Source organism: Gavia stellata, chromosome 21, assembly GCF_030936135.1.
Source record: "Gavia stellata isolate bGavSte3 chromosome 21, bGavSte3.hap2, whole genome shotgun sequence".
Lineage (NCBI taxonomy): Eukaryota > Metazoa > Chordata > Aves > Gaviiformes > Gaviidae > Gavia > Gavia stellata.
The window spans coordinates 7,764,521-7,785,473 of record NC_082614.1 but is presented as its reverse complement, the minus strand read 5'-3'; the positions used below and the strand labels follow the sequence as shown (position 1 = coordinate 7,785,473).

The 20,953-nt window shown below is 38.6% G+C and overlaps 1 protein-coding gene across 3 annotated transcripts in view; it reads left to right on the top strand.

Annotated features, from left to right (window-relative positions):
* Positions 1-4,590: 4,590 nt before the first annotated feature.
* ARVCF (ARVCF delta catenin family member) overlaps positions 4,591-20,953 on the top strand; it is a 185,265-nt gene continuing 168,902 nt past the window's right edge. For 2 of the 3 annotated variants that reach the window (XM_059827841.1, XM_059827842.1), the window contains exon 1: positions 18,060-18,275. In XM_059827841.1, the coding sequence (XP_059683824.1) occupies positions 18,060-18,275 (216 nt within the window). Of the gene's footprint in view, positions 4,619-18,059; positions 18,276-20,953 lie in introns of those variants that run through there. The other variant, XM_059827844.1, reaches the window with a different exon arrangement.

Genomic DNA, 20,953 nt, shown 5'->3' with positions numbered 1-20,953 from the left:
AATTAGGCTGTAAAATTTTAAGTCATATTTTTTGTAAATGGTGTTAGCTACAGTTTTATTGCTACATAAATTCTTGAAACAACATTGTTGGCACAGTCTCACTTATTACTTATATGTGTAATATATATGTGCACCTGTGTGGTATTAGATTCTGTGTATAGCTGCTTGGTTTTCCATTCTTAGTTGTCTATGTTTGTAATGAGAAATATTAGGAAAATAGTACTAGCAGCTGTCAGCAGGCTCTTGATAGGGAGATTATTATGCATTAACTTTAAAGAGTTAGGAATGTATAATTCATGGCTATTTGGTGGATTTTGCAAATCTCCCAGTTGTGTACAGTTGCTAATCTGTATGACATGATGGAAAACAAATCTTGGAAATACTGTCATTTAGGTTTGTGGCAACCAAGAAACTGCAGTTTTAATGCAGCTTCTCTGTTTGATGTTTAGGAGAAAATCCTAGTCCTATATTAAAAACACTAAGCTGTCTGGGCTTCTTATAAATATTAATTTACCAAATGCACCAAAGTCTGTGATGTTCCCTTCAGTAGAAAGGATTACCTTCAATTTTACTTGCTTGTATCATAGCACATTGAAGTCAATCACTATACATTGGCTTTTGTAGTTCTGTATTTCATAAATTTTCCTTTAATATGCCATGTCTTTATCAACACACTAATGTAGTTGAGGAAATAGGTGCATCTAGTTTGCCAAAGTTAGTTCAGCCATCGTTTCCTTAATACACAGTTTACATCACTGTTAGCATGTAATGACTTGAGCAACATTTTATAGGCTGTTGTACACTTTCAGCCCTGACATGTTAAAAAGCTGCAGTTCTTATCTATGCCTTGTCTGTATACTGACGCATAGGCTCTTTACTGCTTTTGTAATATTTATATAAGATTTACAGGCAGTAACTGCTATTACCCAGATCATCTATTTTGAAAGATCGCTGTATCTGTCCATGTTGACTGATCTGTTCAGAGGGGTTTTGTAACTTTTCTGGGTGTTTTGCCACTGCTTCTGTCTGAACTTTGTCCACGTCCGTGTCAGCTGGATTAGTTAATGCTTGTTTGATGTTAAGATTTACGTTGTAATTAAGAATGAGTAGGAGTTCATAAGGGAACTCAAAGCTCATAAGTAACACAAAAATAATGCTGTTTTAAATAAATTTCTAAAGATAACTGAGTGTAAATATTAGAATATCAAAGAGCTTGTAGTCCACCTCTCTTGATGGAAAGCCTTATAATGAATGTACAGTCTTGCTGTTGTTAAGTGTGTTGTGTGGTAGCTGTGTTTGTATCGCATCTTTAGGTGGAGAGACCTCACTTCCCATGCCTGTTTCATATGTTTTGATGCAAGCTGTGACAGAGTACATACCCACATACTGAGTTGTATGATGTAGATACCTCATGTTTGCCATCTGATCTCTTATATAAAAGCAGAACTATGCTGTCAGTCAAAATACCCTACATTTCTCTGTCAAATGAAATAGCACTTTAGCAAATAAGGATATAAGGTGAAGGAAGAAGGAGCTTAGGGAAAAAAATTCCTTCTCCTCACCTCCTTGCTCTTGGTTAAGAAAAGTAAATCGCAGCAGATGCAAAATACAGCTCAAAGAATACTGTTCAGCTCTGCCTATGCTTCTGGTGATTTATCTGTGACAAAGCTCCTGCTGAGGAAAACATACAATTGGAGGGTATGAGCTTCTTGCAATCAATATGGACAAAACATGGACAGCCAAATTTAACTTGGGACGAAGTCAGCTCTTTCCCACTGGTCTCTTTTCCATTGGTGTAACTGAAGTTGTGCTGTGTGCGATACACTGCTGTAAGTGAGAGAAACGTTAGTTCATTAAGGCTGATTTGGGTTGTAAGTGTGCAGTGAGGGCTGTAGCTATGAATCGGCAGGTAATTCTTCTGTTCCCAAATAAATTACATCATTCAAATTCTTTATTAGTTATTTTAGTGCCAGAGAGAAGCTCGTTTGAGTGACAGAAGGAGCCAGAGATACAGGCTTTCCATTCATGCCCTTGGCAAGATTTTGCAATACGTGCTTATAGTAGTATTGCAGCTGAATTGAAAAGTAGTCTGCTTGTCTATCCACACCATTTTATTGTCTCTCTCGCTTATTTTGGACTTTACTACTTGCCTCCCACTTGGCAGTTTTAATTGCACCTATTTCTATGCACAGGCGAGGAATCCGCTCAGTGCCACAGAATGCATTTCATTAGTGGTTTTGTGTAACGCTGTCTCCACGTCACTAATAAGCAGGCTAGCGCAGTGTCAACCAAAGGCCAAGCAAGTCCACTGAATTCAGTGGATTTACCCGTGCTTTCCCTATCTGAAGACTGCTTCTCTCACAACTGACTCTGCTGTAATAATTTTCAAGAACTAGGTGCATGTTCAGAAGCTTTTTGAGTAAGGGACCAAGAAGGTATGATGAGTGGATTGCGAGCACAGTCCAGGCTTAGCGGATGATGCAAAATAAGACATTAGGTAAAACAAATGTTAGGAGAGTTTGCTACAGTACTTTCCATCATGCTATTTGTGTAGAAATTCTGATGTGTCACTGCTGCACACATTTGCGATGGTGCAGCATCAAAATTTGTCCCTAAGCTTTCCTATAGTCCAATAAGCTACTCACATTCTCACCATGTTAGAAAGACATTTTAATGACTAATTATATTCACTGGAGTAGGAGTAGAACAAAGTGGTGGTTGGGATGCAATTGTGGAACTCGCTGAATAACAATAAATTGCTAAATTGTTTGCTTTACTTTCCCATGTATTTTGCAGCATCAGTGTCTTGATGTTCTGTTAAGTTCCTTATTCTGAAAATATTTATCTTAATTAGTTATTATAGCTAGAGACTAATTGTCTAATTTCATTTTTTTAGTCATTTGTTGGCGATCAAACATGAAACTGCTCAGAATCTAACAGTGTGATTGGGGTAATTAGTTACAAGTGAGAGATAACAAGCAATTTGAAAAGGCATTACAGGTTTTTCTCCACCTTTCTCATCTGAGAGCTGTAAGATACTTGATTAAAATCAGTGATAAAAGTATATCAGTGGAATGAAGCAGCATTTTTGTAATGAAGTACAGGTGTTTTATTAAGTGTCATGTGGTCCAGGCTGGTGAGTTTTTTCCCCTCTCCCCTGCAGTACAGTTCATGTTATCAAATGGACAGCAATCAAAGGCTGAAAAAGGGACTTTGCAATATAGCAAAGACATACATGAAGGCTAGAGTGGATCTGGATCTTACCCAGGATGTCCCAATTCAAGACAAATGCCGTAGGCTGCTTGTCGTCTTGACTCTGAGTCAACTAAAAGAAAAAACACAGGTGGAAAAGGAGGAAGGAAAAATCAAAATATTTTTTCAGGAGTTTTTGTCTGCTCCAGGTGACATTAAACATAAATCATGAATTATTTCTGGCTTAAAAATGGAGAATATTTTAATAAAATACATAAAATTAGCCTACTTAGAGGAGGTAGTCATATTCTTGTTACGAGACAAAAGCTGAAAGAAATTAGGCTTCAAAGAAACCCTCATCTTACATGGGAGACGTATAATTTTGTTTTAGCACCTGTTTGGTTACAGTGAGTCTGAAGTGTTTTTCCTTACTGACCACTGATACATTTATTTGGCCTTACTGTACCTTCCAGCCAGAGGAGGAGCAGAGGGGAAGGGTCTAATGATGAAGCCATGCTGCAGGCTGGAAGTGGAAGGGTAGTGGCATGTCTGTTTTAGGGGTAAACTTTAGCCTGAGTGGAACTAAGCAAGGATGATCTGCAGGAATGTTCTTGGTCTCAGAAAGAGAGAAGGAGAGTGGGAACCGGAGACAAAAGATCCTGCTTGTTATCTATATGAGAAATTTCTAGGATAAGAAATGCTGTAATGGGAATACTATCTGAAGCTCAAACACAAAATGAGATGTTGAAAAATGTTGAGTTCTTTCTGGTGAATGTCAAAGGTGAATCTTGTCTTGCCCTAATTTCTCTTATTTTCTGCTGCTAGAAGAAAAAATGTCAAATGGGATGAGGTGTATTTATGTAGCCACAGGTGACATTTTTAGAGTCACTAGATGGTATTTAGACCTGGATGACTGAAAATGCTATGGTGTATGCTTACGAAGGAAACATCTTTGGCTTTTAAATCTATGAATCAATGGGGAATTAAATATATATTGGATTAAATTCTGAGTTTGGAAATGTTTGATATATGCACATATGGGTGGCACTGGGGCAGAAATAAAGAGGACTGGAATAGCTAGTTAGCCAAACAAGCTCTTCGTACGGAGCTTACTTTCTATACTTCAGTTCTGTGGATTTTCTTGGGGTTTCAGGTGATGGTGGAGTAGATCTCGGAAGTAACACTTCTTTGTACACCAGCATGACTCAGGAAGGGAAGGGGAACCAAGGGGAGACACAACTAATAGGTTTCCACTGTATAATGTAAATGTTATCAATTATTTAAAAAAATAATCCCCTCTTCCTACTCCCCCTAGATGGAATAAAAATGTATTTTTTATGATTCTTTCTTTCTCTGGCAGAGTTATCATCAAACCAAGGGAGAATTTCTGTCTTAAAGCCACTACAAGAAAGGAACACTATAAAAGGTACTGTGTTTCTGCAGTTGCTCACCAAGTGTCTTGAGTATGTTGCTGCTTTGTCATTACGTATGTTCTTAAATCATTGTCCTTTTATTTTTTTAAATTATCTTTACACCTCTCAGAAATTCATTAGTTTGCATGCTATTGAAGGCCTACTAAAATATGTTTTCAAATAGTGGTAGAATGGTTGAGGGGCAGAAAGAAGGAAATACCCATGATAAATCTTAAAACTGTTGAACAAGGACAGGAACCTCTGTAATTCTCTATTGTATGGAGAGCTGAGGCACTGGTGAGGGTAAAATTCAAGTACTAGCTAAGGAAAACAGGGATGACAATTTTCTTTTGTGACTTCACGCCATCTCTGATCCATGTCTCCCTTCTCCTTCTACCATGGAAATCCTTGTTTAGTTTCATTCTACCCCAACAGAGCGGGGAATGTCTCTTACTGTGTGACTTCTTCCTGCGGCCACATTTACAGTAGGTGGCCTGTAAGCATTCACTTCCTATTCTGTTCTCAGCTTGTGCTAGTGCTTTCCTGAGGTTTTTCTGTATCGGAATAAGCTAGGTTACAGGCTTTGGTTATGTCTTGCATCCCACCTCTTTCTGCAGTAAGGGTCATAGTCTTAAGATGTGTCTTCCTGTCTCCACTCCCTCCCTGCCAACTATGTCTTAGCCTTTCTTGAGACCAAAAGGCCAGTCCTCTGGTTGCTTAGAGGATGACCACAAGCATTTTCAGCTGCTGTGAATTCATCTCAATACTTAGGTGTGTCTGTTTTAAATCTGGAGGCTTGGTGGTGAATAATGGTATTAAATATTAAAGTACTCTGTTGTTTGTTTTCCTGAAATATTACTCCCTTCTGTGTACTGCTTTACTTTTCTTGATGTAGGTGGATTATAGTTTTAGCCAAGCATTGTCCGAAAATAATCCTCTGAATAACAAATACCGTGTTACTGATTTTTATAAAGTTCTCTCCATTTTTATTTGATTAGTTTTAGATTAAGCATTGTCCTTTTTATGTATGTCAAAACTGAAAGTGTATGTAGCCCATTTAAAGTTTCTAAGCTGTTTGTAGGATTCTCAACTGAGTTTACATTTTATTTACTGTGTGAATTGTTTGCTACTTACCTCTGTTACCTATATAGTCGCAATGAAATGAGTTAGAAGTGTTTATTATAGCTGGAATACATTCCTAGTTATACAGTGCAGGATTTTCATTTTGGTATAATAGAGGGACTTTGCTTTAAACATTTGAAGTGGCTAGACAGCTAAAGCAAAATTATTATTTTTCCCACTCAGCACAGTTATCAGCAGAATGGTTATTAAGAAGGGATGTTTCAATAGAAGGTTGGTTCTTGGAGGAGATCTTCAGTGATCTGGAAGAAATAGTTCTGCTTCCAAATAACTGCAGTTAGGCACTAGTGTTAAGTGTATCCTGGAAAGAAGAAATATTATTGATGGGCGATACAAGCTACAAAAAGCATTAAGATTTAGTCAAAGACACAAAAGTAGGATAGCCTTGGAAGGGATGAGGTCAGTGTGTAACTATAGCTATCTGGCAGAAAATTATCTGTCCAAATGACAATTGATAGTGACCACCTAAATCCAATACCTTCCCCAATTCCTACTGATTTTCAGATCAGGGTCAATCTCAACATGGAAGACGTCGTTTAAATGTGGTAGTTGTCCAGCTGAAATAGAGACTTAAGATAAGGTCAAATTCAGAACAGGTTTCGTAGGCAGGAAAAGCGGGATAGGGAAAAGGGGGAATGCCTGGAGGTTCGGTATGGGTGTTGGCATGCTGCGAGTTCCAAGGCTGTGGTGGCCTCTGCCACCCTTTCAGCTGCATACAGAGCAGAAGGGAGACACTGTATCCTGGTGCTGTGCAGGCAGCCGTAGGGTTGCTGACTGATAGCAAGCTGCTTGACCGTGTCTTCGGAGCCACTAATGGAAGAAACTTGCACAAAAATTTCCCTAACTGATATGAGAAACAGTCAAATTATTCTAGCTCAACTTCTCCTAAAAGAGACATTCAGCCTGAAGGAAAGAGCTACTGGGGAAAACCAGCCCAAATGTTTAAATTTTGATAGCACTACAAGCCAATGAATAAAAAGCTCTTCTAATAAAGATACGAATCTTAGCTGTGAAAATTGCTACTTGCAGTGATGTAATAAAAATAATTTTTGATAAATGTACGAATGTAACACTTTGCAGGCTAAGCACAGCACTGCATTTCTGCTTCATGCAAGTGGAGATCTAAATGAGTAAAGAACGTTTGAGTCTGGACCAATCAATGGGGTTACTATAGCATCTTGATTTACCCAATTATATGAACGAGACATGTCCTAAATATTATTCTCTGAAGACTATTTTGCCTGTCAGTGTAACCCCAGAGAAGCCAATATGCATGGCTAATAGAATAGAAAATGCTCTGAGTGATAAAAATTTCTGCTTTGAAGATTCAGCCATGTCTCGCACCTGAAAACAGGTAAGTTAAACTGGCAGTTCTTGTGACATTGTTTCTGCCCCTCAAACAGGCAGTAACACTCTGGAGCAGGACGTTTTTGCAATGTGTAACAAAGACTGTTCTGTTGGCAATGTTAGAGAGATGTTATGTGCCAAAATCCATCATATGGAATGATGATTCTTTCAGAGACTGTCATTAAAATGTGCCTGTTTTTCCTGCCTTTATGCGTTTATGCATGAACTGGATGATTATTCAAGACATCAGATGAGCGGAATACTTTTCTTTTGCTCAGATATTATTTATTAGTTCTCAAAAGCATGTTTGCCTTGTAACACTAAAAAGCTGTGGTGTTAATCAGCACAAATTTGGATTGCATCCTAAAATTACAAGGGTAAAATGAACTTGGATTGCATTTTAAATTTACAGATGCTGAAACAGTGAAGGGTCTATCACTGCCATCTTTGAATCTGCACATACAGTTGCAGAAAGCAGATCTATAGTTTTGGTGTAACGGAGTGGGTTTAGTTAGTGCCTCAGGCTTCCAAATTTAGCTAGGTGAAAAAAATACTTGATTTAAAATGAGACAGATGTTACTGGAGAGAATTAGAGCTGTAGTGGGCCTCATTCTGTTTCTTCCCTCTTTTTGTATTGCTTTAATCTCCTCTTCATTGATACTGTTCCTGGTTTAAAACAATGTAAGGTTGAAATCTGGTTGTTTTTAATGAGGGAGGTTGAAATGTGGGAAAGTAATGCAGTAGGATTGGTTGATAGGCAGCTAATAAAATTAATTTGGTTTAGTAGCTTCACGAATTAAACATGAATATTGACATTTTTTTCTTTCCTGTTTATACTGATGTTTGCAGTTCCCTGGTGGAGCAATAGAGCAGCCACACAACCCACTAGATATGACTGTGAGAGTTAAACAAGACACACATTTAGAAAAACAGGAGAAGGTTTTTTGTTGTGTTTTTTCTCCTGAAAGCAGTAAGAAAACCACAGGGAAGATGCTTGCTCTGAACACTCCAGAACTGTGGGGGTTTGTGGGTTTTTTGTGTCGCCCCCCCCCCAGCAGTGCCAGTTTGTTTACTGGTGTAAAATGCTATGGGAGATACTAAGTATTTGATTCAGACGGGTTAAAAGATCTATTTCCTTTTGATGCATTTATATGCATTAATCTTAAAAGTAGTAATTGGAAATGCCCTCATAAACCCTGAGATTGGAGCCCTAGAATTAAAAAACATTTGTTATTACCCAGGAAAGTAGCTATGCAGTTTTATTAGCCTTTCTTCTACTGTAATCTATGGATCTCATTTAGCTGCATGCAGCCCTGTTCTTCTGAAAATAAAAGGAAGGAAATCTCTCAATAACCTGAAATCAAATTATCTGTCTGTGTAAAACATGTAAAACACCCAAGCCTACTTATTTAGAGGAAAATACTTGTACTGATAAGCAAAGCTAGACTGTGTGCTTTGAATACAAGAATTAAGTGGATTTTTTTTGTCTGCAGAGTACTATTTATAGCATCAATTAACTCCTCATGGTTGGGATAAGTCATTTGACACATCTGTTGCTGAGTTTAAACACTCACTGTTCTGTGGGGTCACAGTTGGATTTTTTTCCTCTCCTCTCAAACTGTGTAGTGAAATGACCATTTTCTAACTAACGGCAGTTAATTTAAATACAGTGTCTGCTTTACACCATTATTGTAGCATTTGGAATAGATGAAGCGGGCTGTCGGTCTGCCTTACTGCATAGCTGACCTGATCTTTGTTGCTTGCCATTTTGTTATTTATTTTATCTGTTAGAAGATAGCCCAGTAATATCTTTTATGAAAGGATGATTATGACCATCTGCTGGATTTTCCAGCCTTGCTGGAATATTTCAGTTATTCCATTTTGCCAGTGAGAAACTGGTCTGGCTATGGAAATTGCTGCCTACCCACTGACTCTGTTGTTCCTGTGTTTTGTGAAATGGAGATTTGATGCTTGTAAATATATGGCTGTTCTCAGCTGTAGTTCCCCACATACAGACAGTCTCATACTGCATTTCTGTCAGTAGCTCTTATCTTAAAATGGAAGCCCTTTTACCAAAAATCAAAACATCTAGAAGCCAAGAAAAATGAGGATACTTGTATACTGTTTAGTGAAATCTTTTAAGTATTCTGTGGAAGTAACTGCATACGATTATAACAGTTTGTTCATGTGATTGGCTTACTTACGGCCAAATTGGATTGTATATTCATGAAGCCAAGCTTTAAAATACGAGGGGAAGAACTAGGGAGTGAAGTTATGATCTATGCTGCTTTTGTTCTTTCTCTTTTTCTCTCTCCTTGAAATAGCCCTGTTCTAAGAATAGACATATTGATTTTTGGTGGCTGTGCTTGCAAGGTAGTCTCTACAGTAAGGAGGTATTTCTGTTGAAAATGAGATGAGACCTGGGCCATCCATACAACTGTATGCAGACAACAGTGCATGGATAGTTAATTTAATGCCTGATGCTGTCTAGCATTCACATAAGCTGCACTGCTTGAGGGTTTTTTCTAGCTGCTTGGAAGACAATATTCTAGTAAAATGGTTATAGTGGAATTTTCTACTCCACCAAGGTTTGTCCAGGTTGTCTGTTTCCGCTCGCAGCGGAAGCACAGCGGCTAAAGCTTCTATTGATGTCAGTGAGAATCAGACGGGGGTCAGAGGAAGCGGTGAAGCTCGGTACATAAAGCTTCTGCTAAAAGCAGCTATGAGAATACTTGGAAACCTGGATGTACATGAATCAGAAAAGGACCACAAAGTGCAATCCATTTTTAAGTAGAACTCCTTATTGATTTCAGTGGGGGAGACCTTTGAAAAATCAATGACATGCAGCAGCTTTAGGATGCAATGACATGTGTTCTAGGGTGTTAAAGCGATCAGCCTGTGAACTAATCAAGCTGGTAGCTATCATGTTTGGAAAGTTCCAAGGCAGAAGAAAAGGTGTCAGAGGTTTGAGAAGCAGCAAATTTACTATTCATATTCCAAAAGAGGTAGCAAAGTGTTATCTTGCTTATTCTAGCTTTAACTTCCAAGTTGCATTTTATTTCTATAGAAAAACAAAAAATCTAAAGAAAAATATAAAAGTTTCTGGGGATAAACATAGGCCTGTTCATTATAATGTACAGTATTAAGCAAATGAAACTGCTGAAATCTTCAAAATACTCTGACTTTTTCCATGAGATTTGTGCACACCGTTCAGGTCAGATGGTTACTTCAGACTTGGCTTCTTGATATGGGGAGAGGGGAGTGCTGTCTCCCAAATGCTCCCCAACTAAAGTAGGTAAATAGAAATTAAGTTGTGCAAAGCAGTGATTCTCTTTATGTAGGGAATGAAATATTAACGATGCTAATATTTTCATGGCTGAGTTGACAGAATTAGCACTTATTGAGATAGAACAATAGCAAGGGATGTTAACTGTCACATTCAAATTCAGCAGAGGTGTACTAAGCCAGAATTCAGCCAGCTCTACCTTGTTCAGTCTTTTGATATTTACAAGATTTTTAAAAAAACTATTCCACCTAGACACTCATTTGAAAATAGATGTTTACACAGAGACTTTACAGTGCACAGTGTGAATTTATGGGCTATCGCATACCCCATTAAACCTTAGTGTGGACACTTAGTAGGTGTGAGGTAACGTGATGCCACTTTGCCGTGCTGTTTTATGCTTAATTAACACAAACACTGATCTTTGAAGGAAGTGTGGCCTAACGAGCGCTCTGTGATGGAAGACTTCAGCTTATTCAGTGTAGACAAGTTCTTAGGTCCTGGAGAGCAAGAGCTCTGCTTCAGGAAGGTGCTGTTATGCTGTTCTGGTTTATAAATGATAAATTCAAAGGAGAAATGGAAATTTTTTACGTTGGGTAAAACTAATCACAGGCTAAAACATTTACTTTAAAAACGGCCCTTGTAAAAATATTCCAATTTGAAGTTTAATGCATTACTGAATTATTTATGCTATTGTATGTAGGCAGGTGTTATAAAGATGTTCTGTATTGCTCTAATTTATTTTCCTTTCCATTTGGGAGTACAGTATAGCAATTCAAACGTATCTTAAGAGGGAACTAGAGTTACAGTATAATTAAAGCTATGTAGGCACACTGTATCACCAAGCCCTGAGAACACTGCATGAAATTTTGGAAGGAAAAGCCAAAAAACTCCTAGTAGCAAACTGCTGAAGTGAGGAACCATTACTGAAGGGAGGCTATAGAAAGATGACTGGTGTCATTTAAACATGCACTGATTAATCCACGAGAGAGATTGTATTAGATATAAGAAAATTCCGTATTCTTTTTGGCTGAGAATTGTATCTTTTGTAAGTTAATAAAATATAATTTCAATGCTTTTAATTATGAGGTCAATTTAAACTATTAATTTTTAAATGGACTGGGAACCATTATGGTAAGATTGGAGATGCTAGGGTGCTACTGACCAGAGCAAGTTCTGGCATGAGTGAAGTGTTGGAAATGCATTGCATGTACAAAGATGTATGTCTGTCTGGATTCTTTTGTTGTGTTGCCAAACCCAGATCGTAGTATGATACTCTGCAATTTATTTGGGGAATTTATTTATTTCTACAAAATTATTCCTGGTGGATGATCGGATGAAATTTCCTACTGATGTAAAACCTCAAATATTACTCATTGACATTTTTTCTGCAATAATAGAACTGGTGAGCTGCACTGCTATGTCCTTAAGATCCAAAGTTCCTTCTCAAGGAGTTTTCCTGTTAGCATTTCCTCTGCCCTTGTTCCTTCCCTAGTTTAAGCCTTGTTGCACAGACTGCTTCTGTCCAATGGAACAAAAAAACCCCGACCAGCTTTTATTTTGTTTCTTTTGACACCAACACAGTATGTCTGTCTGTGCCTATAAGAGAACTATATTGAAATAGCTTTCTTTGTGAATTCCTCATTGCTATTCATTGGTGGAGATTGTCACGTAAGGGTCAAATTAGAACTCAGTCAACCACAGCAGCAACGAGAGGAGCCAGGCTCAAGACAGATTTCGCCATAAGGTCTGAGAAGCAGTTTATTTGGAATTTGTACCGTGTAAAATATATATATATATATAATTATTTTCCAAAGTGTTGCTCTTTTGTCTGTAGAAAGTGAATTATGCTTAATTTATTCCCTGTGGTCATTTACTTGAGAATTAGTCTTTCTCTCACTCTGCCTCCTGACTTTAATCTTGGGGCATATCTTTGCACAGTTTTGTTACATTTAGTAAGTTTTGAGCATAGAATTTAATTCTGTTAGTTTAAGAAAAATGAGGTCTTTGGTGTGATGGTTCCATGCCCTTTGAGATTGGATCCATGCAAACAAAGGATCATATTTCTGGTAATTTGACTGAAACACAAGAAATTGTGTTTATGCTGGCTTCAGGCAGGCAGACAGTACCTGGTCAAGCATAAAATCTGCTGGGGCAAAATGACTCTCCGAAAATGTTCTAAAACATTTGAACCAGCAAAGTGAGTTTGTACTGGCTCTGCATTTCATGCCATGTGGTTGCAGCATTTTTTATGTGGTAGTCGCTTAAAACTGGATATACTTCTTCACAGAACCATGCCTTTGCGAAATGGATTCTGTTCTGTACATTCTCCAGCAAAAACAGGTACTAAACTTGCAGTTGCTGACCCAGAGAAGTTTTGGTGTTAAATGTTTTAAGACAAAACAGATCAGAGACTTACAGAGACCAATATCCCAAAACCTACTTTGACTTGGGTTTCATATAGGATTAGATTACAGACGAGTAAAACAAACAAAGAGGCTGTAACCTATTGTGCAGTGTGCATTTTTTAGAAATGAATGTACCCTCTCTAACAGGTATCTGTGATATGATCTTGAGCCATTTGGGCACTCATACATAAAACATGGGGCCTAAAGTTGTGTGCCTAAATAATTATTCTCATTTCTGAGTGTGTCATGTTAGGTTTCTGTGTTTTAAAACGTTTGACTACAATATCCCATTTTCTAGCATTCAAAATCCTCATTCCAGTCCAGAGTTTTCCCTGATTTAGGACATTAACAGTAAGTCTCACAGGAACGTGCAAGTATTGATCACTGATAACAAATCAGATTAAGCACGGCTTGTTTTTTTCCTTATGAGTCTCAGGATTGGCTACTCTGAATATTGTTTCTTTTTTCGCCAAGTTAGGAGGAAAAGAGTGTTATAAAAAATCTATACAACATAGTGAGGAGAACCTGGGAGATGACTGTGTACAGAAGCAGCTGCAATACCTTATTAACTAACTCTGTCTTCTCTTTCCTCTTTCTTGTAGCTGGTTCTGCGTGAGGCTGCTCTCCTGCTTTGTCTATACTTTTCTAGTCTTAGTGGGTGATGCCACAGCAGCTCTAACATTCAGACCCCAGTAATCTACTAGGTGTGTATCCCTTGCTTTCTCTGCATGCTTTCTGGTATTGCATGGGGGATAACAGTCTTTTTATGCTACTCATCTCTTGTTGCACTTCAGGGTGAAAATATAATTAGCATGCGTTACGCTTCAGTTCCATAGATTAAGCCCTATTTTTGCTTTCATTCTGATGGTTTTCTTCCTTGTAGAAACATATAGCTACTGTTACCATGCATGCTTGCAGGCCTTCATGTTTGCTCCTACAGCTGCTGATTTGCTGTATGTACAAGCTTCTTGTCGCTCATCATAGTACCATCTCTTGTCAGCCGTACCTAGTGGACTTGAATTGGGCTGGGAGAGAGCAGTAGTGGGGCAGCTGTGCTCAGTATTCAGGCTATTGGACCTGAGAAATCTCCTGCGTGTCCCAAGAGCCACGTCCCCTCCCGCTGAGAGAAGCCTCTGTGATGTACTGTAGCTGACTGGTGGACACTGCTCTCTTCAAACACAGCTCATTCAAGTACCTGATTGCCTTAGGCAGGCAGAATACTTTGAAAAGTGCAAGGGATTTGAGGTTCTCCAGGACTGTTAGGATTTAGGTGCCCAAATCTCACAGAACTTGACACCCCTAATCTCAAGGTCTCTTTAAAAGCTCTTTACTGTCAGCTACATCCTGTATTAGCAAAATTAGTGTGCAGAGTTAACTCACTTTTTTTGCAGAGTACCAAGTGACCCTAGGCATGTCGAAGTTTCCAAGAGTCTTCAAACTTCGGCATGAGCTGGGGTATTAGTAGTGTGTGGGACCCCCTTTTCGGCTCTTTGCCTAGGGGTGATTTTCAGCCCTATTGAGCTCTTAAGTTGTATTGACTTGTAGGGGGCCTTTTGATGCGTTAGTTCATCACATGAAAAATCAGAAAAAACAGATCCTCTTACTTTGCTCTAAGTCTAATGCAACACTAATATATTTAGTCACGTAAGCAGGAGAGATTTGCTGCTGTCAGCGTAGCCTTTGACACTCGGTAGGCGAGTGTTTGCTGTGTTTAGAAGTGCAGCCTAAGGAATAATCTTTACCTGGCTGCTGTAGGTCTAATATTTTCATTTATTTGTACCCTTTTCAATGCACTTTAATTTACTTACAAATGGTAGTAAATTGCAAGTGGCAGCCTGAGTAACTAACTCATGAGTCAGTACTTTTTTTTTTTCTCCTCTAGACTGCTGATAATGTAAATTGTTGAAACCCTGGGTAAATAATTGGGAGTGCAATCAACAGCAAGCAAGTATTTATCTGCTAATAAAACATTTGAAATGCAGAAGTCTGTCTTTGTCCAACAGTCCTTAAAAGGCAGTTATTGGTCCTGCTGCTGTTTCTGCATAGCAATTAGGATTTTTATGGTCACTAATTGTACATTTGAAAATTTATACAGTTTATTTTCTGCCTGTGTTTCTCTTTGCACAGAGAAAAGAAGCACAATATTTATGGTTCTAAGGAGGTTAACATTATATTTTCTGCATGGAGATCTCTGTAGCTCTCTAGAGATTTGTACCATTTATAGAACCCAAATTTTCTAGGTTCTCTCATGTGTGGCATCAAGGGCTTATAGCTCATTAAGGATTTTCTGAATGGGATCTTTGTCACATTCTCAGAATGTGTCTTGAAAGCTATATACCAGCTCAGTCATCAACTGTGACTTTTATTATCAAAGCTGTAACTCCCTCAGAATCTGTATTAAGAGGAGGTGCTTATCATTTTTTTTTTCCCCATGCTGCTATTGCAAATGCTTTTCTTTAGAACTTGCATTATATATTCTCTAGGGAACCTGGTTTTTTAAATTTAGTTACTGTAGTTTACATCTTGTCATTTTCTTCCTACATCCCTACTTGATTCACTTTTTGAAGTTAGTCCATTTAAGTATCCAGCGTCTTGGGCCCCCAAAAGATAACGGCTGTGTCATATCATAGTTGCATGTAAGAAAGAGCTGTTTTAGCTGCAGACATTGAATTGCCTGAAAGATGGGCCCTTGCGAGGAATGACTGAGGAAACTTGAGTTCTTGCTCTGTAGCATGTTTAAGGAACCTGTCTCCATTCGTTAATCCCTGGCCCATTCTGACTCTTTTTTTTTTTTTTTTTCTTTGTTTCTTGGGCCTGGAGCATCCCCTCATCTGAGGTGTATTTGGATCTGTGTGTCAGTCAGGCTGTTCCTCTGCTCTAGCATAAGGGCAGTGATAATTAGTAACCTGGTTACTAATTTGTATAGTTAGAAATGCTCCCCACCCCAACCCCCATGTATGTTTTTCCCAAAATATGACTAGTGCCTGGGTCTGTGAAGTCCCGCTTCTTTCACACTTTCTCTAAGGAGTCTGTGAGCACGTCTGCACTCCTGGGAGGAAAGATAACAAACAGAGCTGTCTCCATCTGTGCAAAGCAGGGAAGCACAAAAGCAGAAACATGCAAGTTGGCTGCACATGAGCCAGCTTAGGTCCAGAAAGTCTGGCTGTGTTTACGTGTAGCTGTGCCAGGGCTAAATCATGCTGAGATGTAGCAGGTGGGTCATGCGGTCCTGTCCTGCGTTATACAGCCTTCCCGTGAGTCACGCTGTCCTTTTAGACGGTTGTGATTCTCCCTTGCAGAAACCAATGTACTCTCTGAAGGTTTTATAGGCTTCTAATAATCTAGCAAAACAAGGTTCAGAGTGGAAGGTCTCTGAAGTTGACAGCTTGGTCTACATTTGACTACTTTGCGACAACTGGAAAACCCTTTGGTAGTTTTTTGTTTTCTTTCAGAATCTCAACAGAAGTTAATGCATAAATGAGAAAAATCACTTCTTGCTGGTCTGAAAACATGAAAGGCTCAAATCATGGTTATATATAAACTTTATAAGATTAATATATGGTAATACTTATACTGTTTCCAACGTGATTTCACATCACCCTAATTCCTTTCAAAAGCAACTCCCTAGGAGTTAACAATGAACCACAGAGCTACTGCCAGGTTATTTCCCATTACAAGGTGTATGTCATTGGTTTTGGGTCTGTTACTTCTGCCCCAGTGCCTTTTGGGCCTGTTGGATGATTTCAACCAAGTACAACATAAGAAGGGAGACCTTGGGCCTACATGTGAGTTTATGACAAACTGTGTGAAAACATGCAGCTTAGTATCTACTAATATCCCTCTTTTGGCAACATAATGGTATATGACCATGTTATCATTAGCTACCAAAGAATCAGCACAGAGATCTTGTGACAGTCATAGAAAAAGCGTCCATCGAGAGCATGCGTCATCTAAAGGCACTGAACGATGAAATGCAAAGCTTCAGGAAACCAGGGTTTGGTACTACTAGTGCTCATGGAAATTCTTGTTGATAGATGAAAAACTAGGATCTCTGGCAGCAGGAAGTATCACTCCCAATTTGCACATCAAGGGAGGATTTCTAGGGACTTAACTCTTGGTGCAGAATATGAACTGTTCATGAATTACAGGAGCTGAAGAAAATTCTGCCTCTGTGCTCATCTCAGAGGTGCTGTAAGTAGTTCTGTAGTAAACTAGTTACTTGTTTAGCTTTAGTGAACGGGTTCTGTTGAAGCCACCCTTTAAGCTTATATTATGTTGCTGATTTTATACTCATACGAAAACACTTTAACTGATGTTCACATGATAGATCTGTGGAATCAGTGGGGAGTTTTGCTGCATGTACCGTACAGATGGAGATAGGGTTGTAAATGGAATACTTTATAACCCTACTAGAGAAGACATAGGGCAGAAGATATATCCCATCTAGCTGGTTTCTAAGTTCTTTTTCCTGCGCTGAGAGACAAGCAGTCCTGTGTGTTTTCCATGGAAGACGTTTGATTTTGGCTTTTTCATTTGCATTATTAGCAAACAGCTGCATGAAGGACTGTTTTCATTGGCTACCATGCTGAAATCATCAAGCACATTTCAACTGCAATTGCACTAACTGCATTTAAAAATATTTTCCATATTACAGTATACTCCTATAATTTAAAAATGAAAACTCTTCTCCGCTACTGTCTGCTGAATTGGGGGGGGGGGGGGGCGGGGGCAGTCCACTCACTTGGAAAAAATGGACACAACTGTTTTCTTGTACCATGAATTTTCTGTCTTTAAAAATGTTAAACTTCTCACTTCTGTTAAAGACAAAAATTCCAGGTGTCTATAGGGGGAAGGCTCTGTTCCTCATCCCCTCCAAAGCCGTATCTTTTTTATGTATTTCTTTTAAGTACATTATTATTTGCACAGTGAAATTAGCTTTGCAAGAGGGATGAAAACCCCTGTCAGAGCAATTTTAGCAAAAAGATCAAAGGAATTAAATATAAATTCTCTCCAAGGTGAGCATGTGGGGTTTTTTTCTTTTTTGAACAGGGAAGCCTTGGATTAGTTACTTTAAATTAAAAATCAGATCAATGGATGGGAAGGAAGTCTTTTCAAAGAGCAGTGCAGTTTGCTTCTTAGAGTGAACAGTATTTTAGTAGGGTGACTAACAGTGTGCGTTTTTATTCTTAACCTCTGACCTGTGCCCTCCCCACCCCTTTACCTAACCCTTTCCATTTGCCCTGGTCAGTTAACAGGCAGGAACATTTGAAAACAATCATGGATGACTATGATATCAGGTCTGCTGCCAGCATTTTAGCGTCTGTTAAGGAGCAAGAAGCTCGTTTCGAGCGGCTTACCCGTGCACTTGAGGAAGAGCGGCGCAATGTCTCCTTGCAACTTGAGCGTGCCAATCAACCAGCAGACCGAATGAGCATTTGCAACATTGGCAATGGTCAGCCGCTGGCAACCGCCTGGCAGCAGCTTGTACTGCAGGTAACAGCCTGCTCATTTTACCTGTTGCTAGAGTTCACCTATTCCAGAATTTCCCATTCCAGAAAGTCAGGTGCATCTTGTTGTCAGCATTTCATGCTGTAACTTGTCTTCTGATACCCCAGGGTTGGTATGCCTCATCGATTAATTTGGTGGCTCAGACTTCAGAGCCTTGGCTTAGAAGTTGCTCTTATTTCCTCTTAGCTCATGGGATACTTTTAAAAATGTACGCATCCTTGAGCATTAAACCTTAAAGAGAGATCTTCACACCCTCTAAATCTATGCACTTGCTGTAAGTATGGTGATGTGCTGGTGATTGAAAAACAAGTCTGAATAATAATCTCCATAGCAAACAAAATTTCCATTAGAAATAGCTGGTCTTTGAATAGAGGGAACAGCATGAAAAGCAGGGATTTCCCTCCTGCGAAGTCTTATTGTTTGTGTAAGGAGCACTTCATAATTTGTTTCTCATGTTTATTGAATTGATAGACTTTATTTTAATGATGCAAACTGGCTTTGTGGTAGCCTTAGATTTCCAAATATTGTTTTCCTTGATATGTGTTCTTTAACTGTTTAAATGTGCAATGATAAACTACTTACATCTCTAAATTACTTAAGCTAGCAAATCACTCTGACATGCAAGGTAAGTCATGCAGAAGCAATAGTACTGTTTGTAAAGGTCTGTTTCCTAAGAAAACGTTCAATTCAGAGAGAAACTCCAGGCTATGGGGATTCTGAAAGTTGTTTCCCAATTATACCAGACCGTTTTACAATTATACCTGCATTGAGCTGTATTCAGGCAGACTTTACATTATATTAAGTTAGCACAGCTTTTCTATTAACAGCTGCCATGTTCTGTATGTGTAGATGTTTGAATATGGAACTCCATGTGAAAGGAGGAGCCTGCACTGGTTAGGCTACAGTAGCTGGTAGGAGCTGTAGGTTGTTATCCTCTTGAGGAGCAGCTGGGCTGGGGAGAGGGGAGATGTGCTAACATACGTTTTTGTAGGAAAAGGACAAGTTCACCTTCACTTTTTCTGAATGACTTTGTGCAAAGTGCCTGATTAATAGCTCCAGAATGAAATTCCTTATCCGCAGGATGCAAAACTGATGAAGCATGAGTTTTCTGCAGTGTTATAGCTTAAGGTTTAACCACTTCCAAGAAAACTTAATAAAAGTGTTTAAGTTACTGTGGTCTACGTGACTCTTATGGAGAAACAGCCCCTGTAAGTGACCCCAGACTGAATCTGTGTACACTCAGCTCATTGCCACTGGGGGCGGGGGGCAGCTTTAGTTCCTAAATAATGAGTGTTGAGGTTTTTAGAGTAGCTTGTATATGAAATAAAATGGTTGATTAGCTAAATATGCACAGTTAAGAATTAATGTACGGTTATTTGTGTGAATTTTCATTAAATGTACTAAGGGCCAAATTCCTCCCTGACTTACTAGATTTAATTAAATAGTGTTTAACTGAAGGATGAAACCTGTACATTTAGTCTTATGCAGAATATATAATGATTTAATCTTTACTATTGTATATTGCATTTCATTGTCAAGAGTACACAAAGCAAAAGGCACTCTATACTTTGCTGCCTGTAAGTATAGCGTATAGTAAGTATACAGTGAGCACTGTATAGCGCTCACGCACTATAGGGAAATGCAGCTATCTCTGAAGCTGTGTTTCAGTGAGGACTGACTAATTTCTGCTTATCATCCTATTCCCAACCTTTTGTTGTAAGTAATATTACAAAATAACTCAAGTAGCAGCTTTTCCATTTGGAAGTTGTGTAGGTGATTTTATGGAATCTAGTTATTCTGACTAGAATTCGGGCAAAAAATGAGGGTTAACTCCATTTTATGAGAATGCCAAATAATCTTGCGTCAGTTTTCCATGTTGTTTGATTGTCAGTGGAATCTGTCAAAGGGATTTGTTTGGGAAGCAAGTATAGTTGGGGCTTTGTTAACAGAGTCTCTCTCAGTACTTTTTTGTAATATACGCTCCCAAATTTATTCCCTTCTTAGAAGAGAAAATAAAGCTTTTTTTTTTAATTTTAGAAAAGGAAAAATAGTATATATGCAGTGTGCCAGAAATGTAACAGTTTTCTGAAGTCCTCAAAAGACAGAATCAAGGTCTTATGCAAATGTTGATTCTAATTAATTCATTCTGGATTTTTTTGCCAGCCACTCTTTCTTTTTTGTATTTAAATACCACCTTTAAACTCATTCCATAACAATAGCTCCTTGTCCTAGGCAGCCCATTTAGCCACTTCCTTCACGTCACTTACTGAGGAGTTCTGCCTGTTCAGTGTGAATTCAGAATACTCAAATGGAACATGTGAACTGTGGTGCACTTGTTGACATTTGCTGGGAGCGTATATGGCATTGTGTCTTTTGGCCCCTGACAAGAAATATTGGATCTGCAAATGAGGTCAGGGATGTGCTGTAATTGCCAAAAAACGTGTGCATAGACTTCTTAATTTTGCATTAAGAAAGCATGGGGGATTTTTCTAAGAAGTATCTTAAAGTTGTTTTTAATGCGAGAAGTTGATTACTTGGACAATCTAAACAAATCATTAATGGTTTGTTCAGGTATTAGTTAGAAATAGCTGAGATCAGTCTCTAATGAGAATTTCTCCCAGAGGAGGGGTTTCTGGGAGATACTGTCCTCACAATAAGAGGTC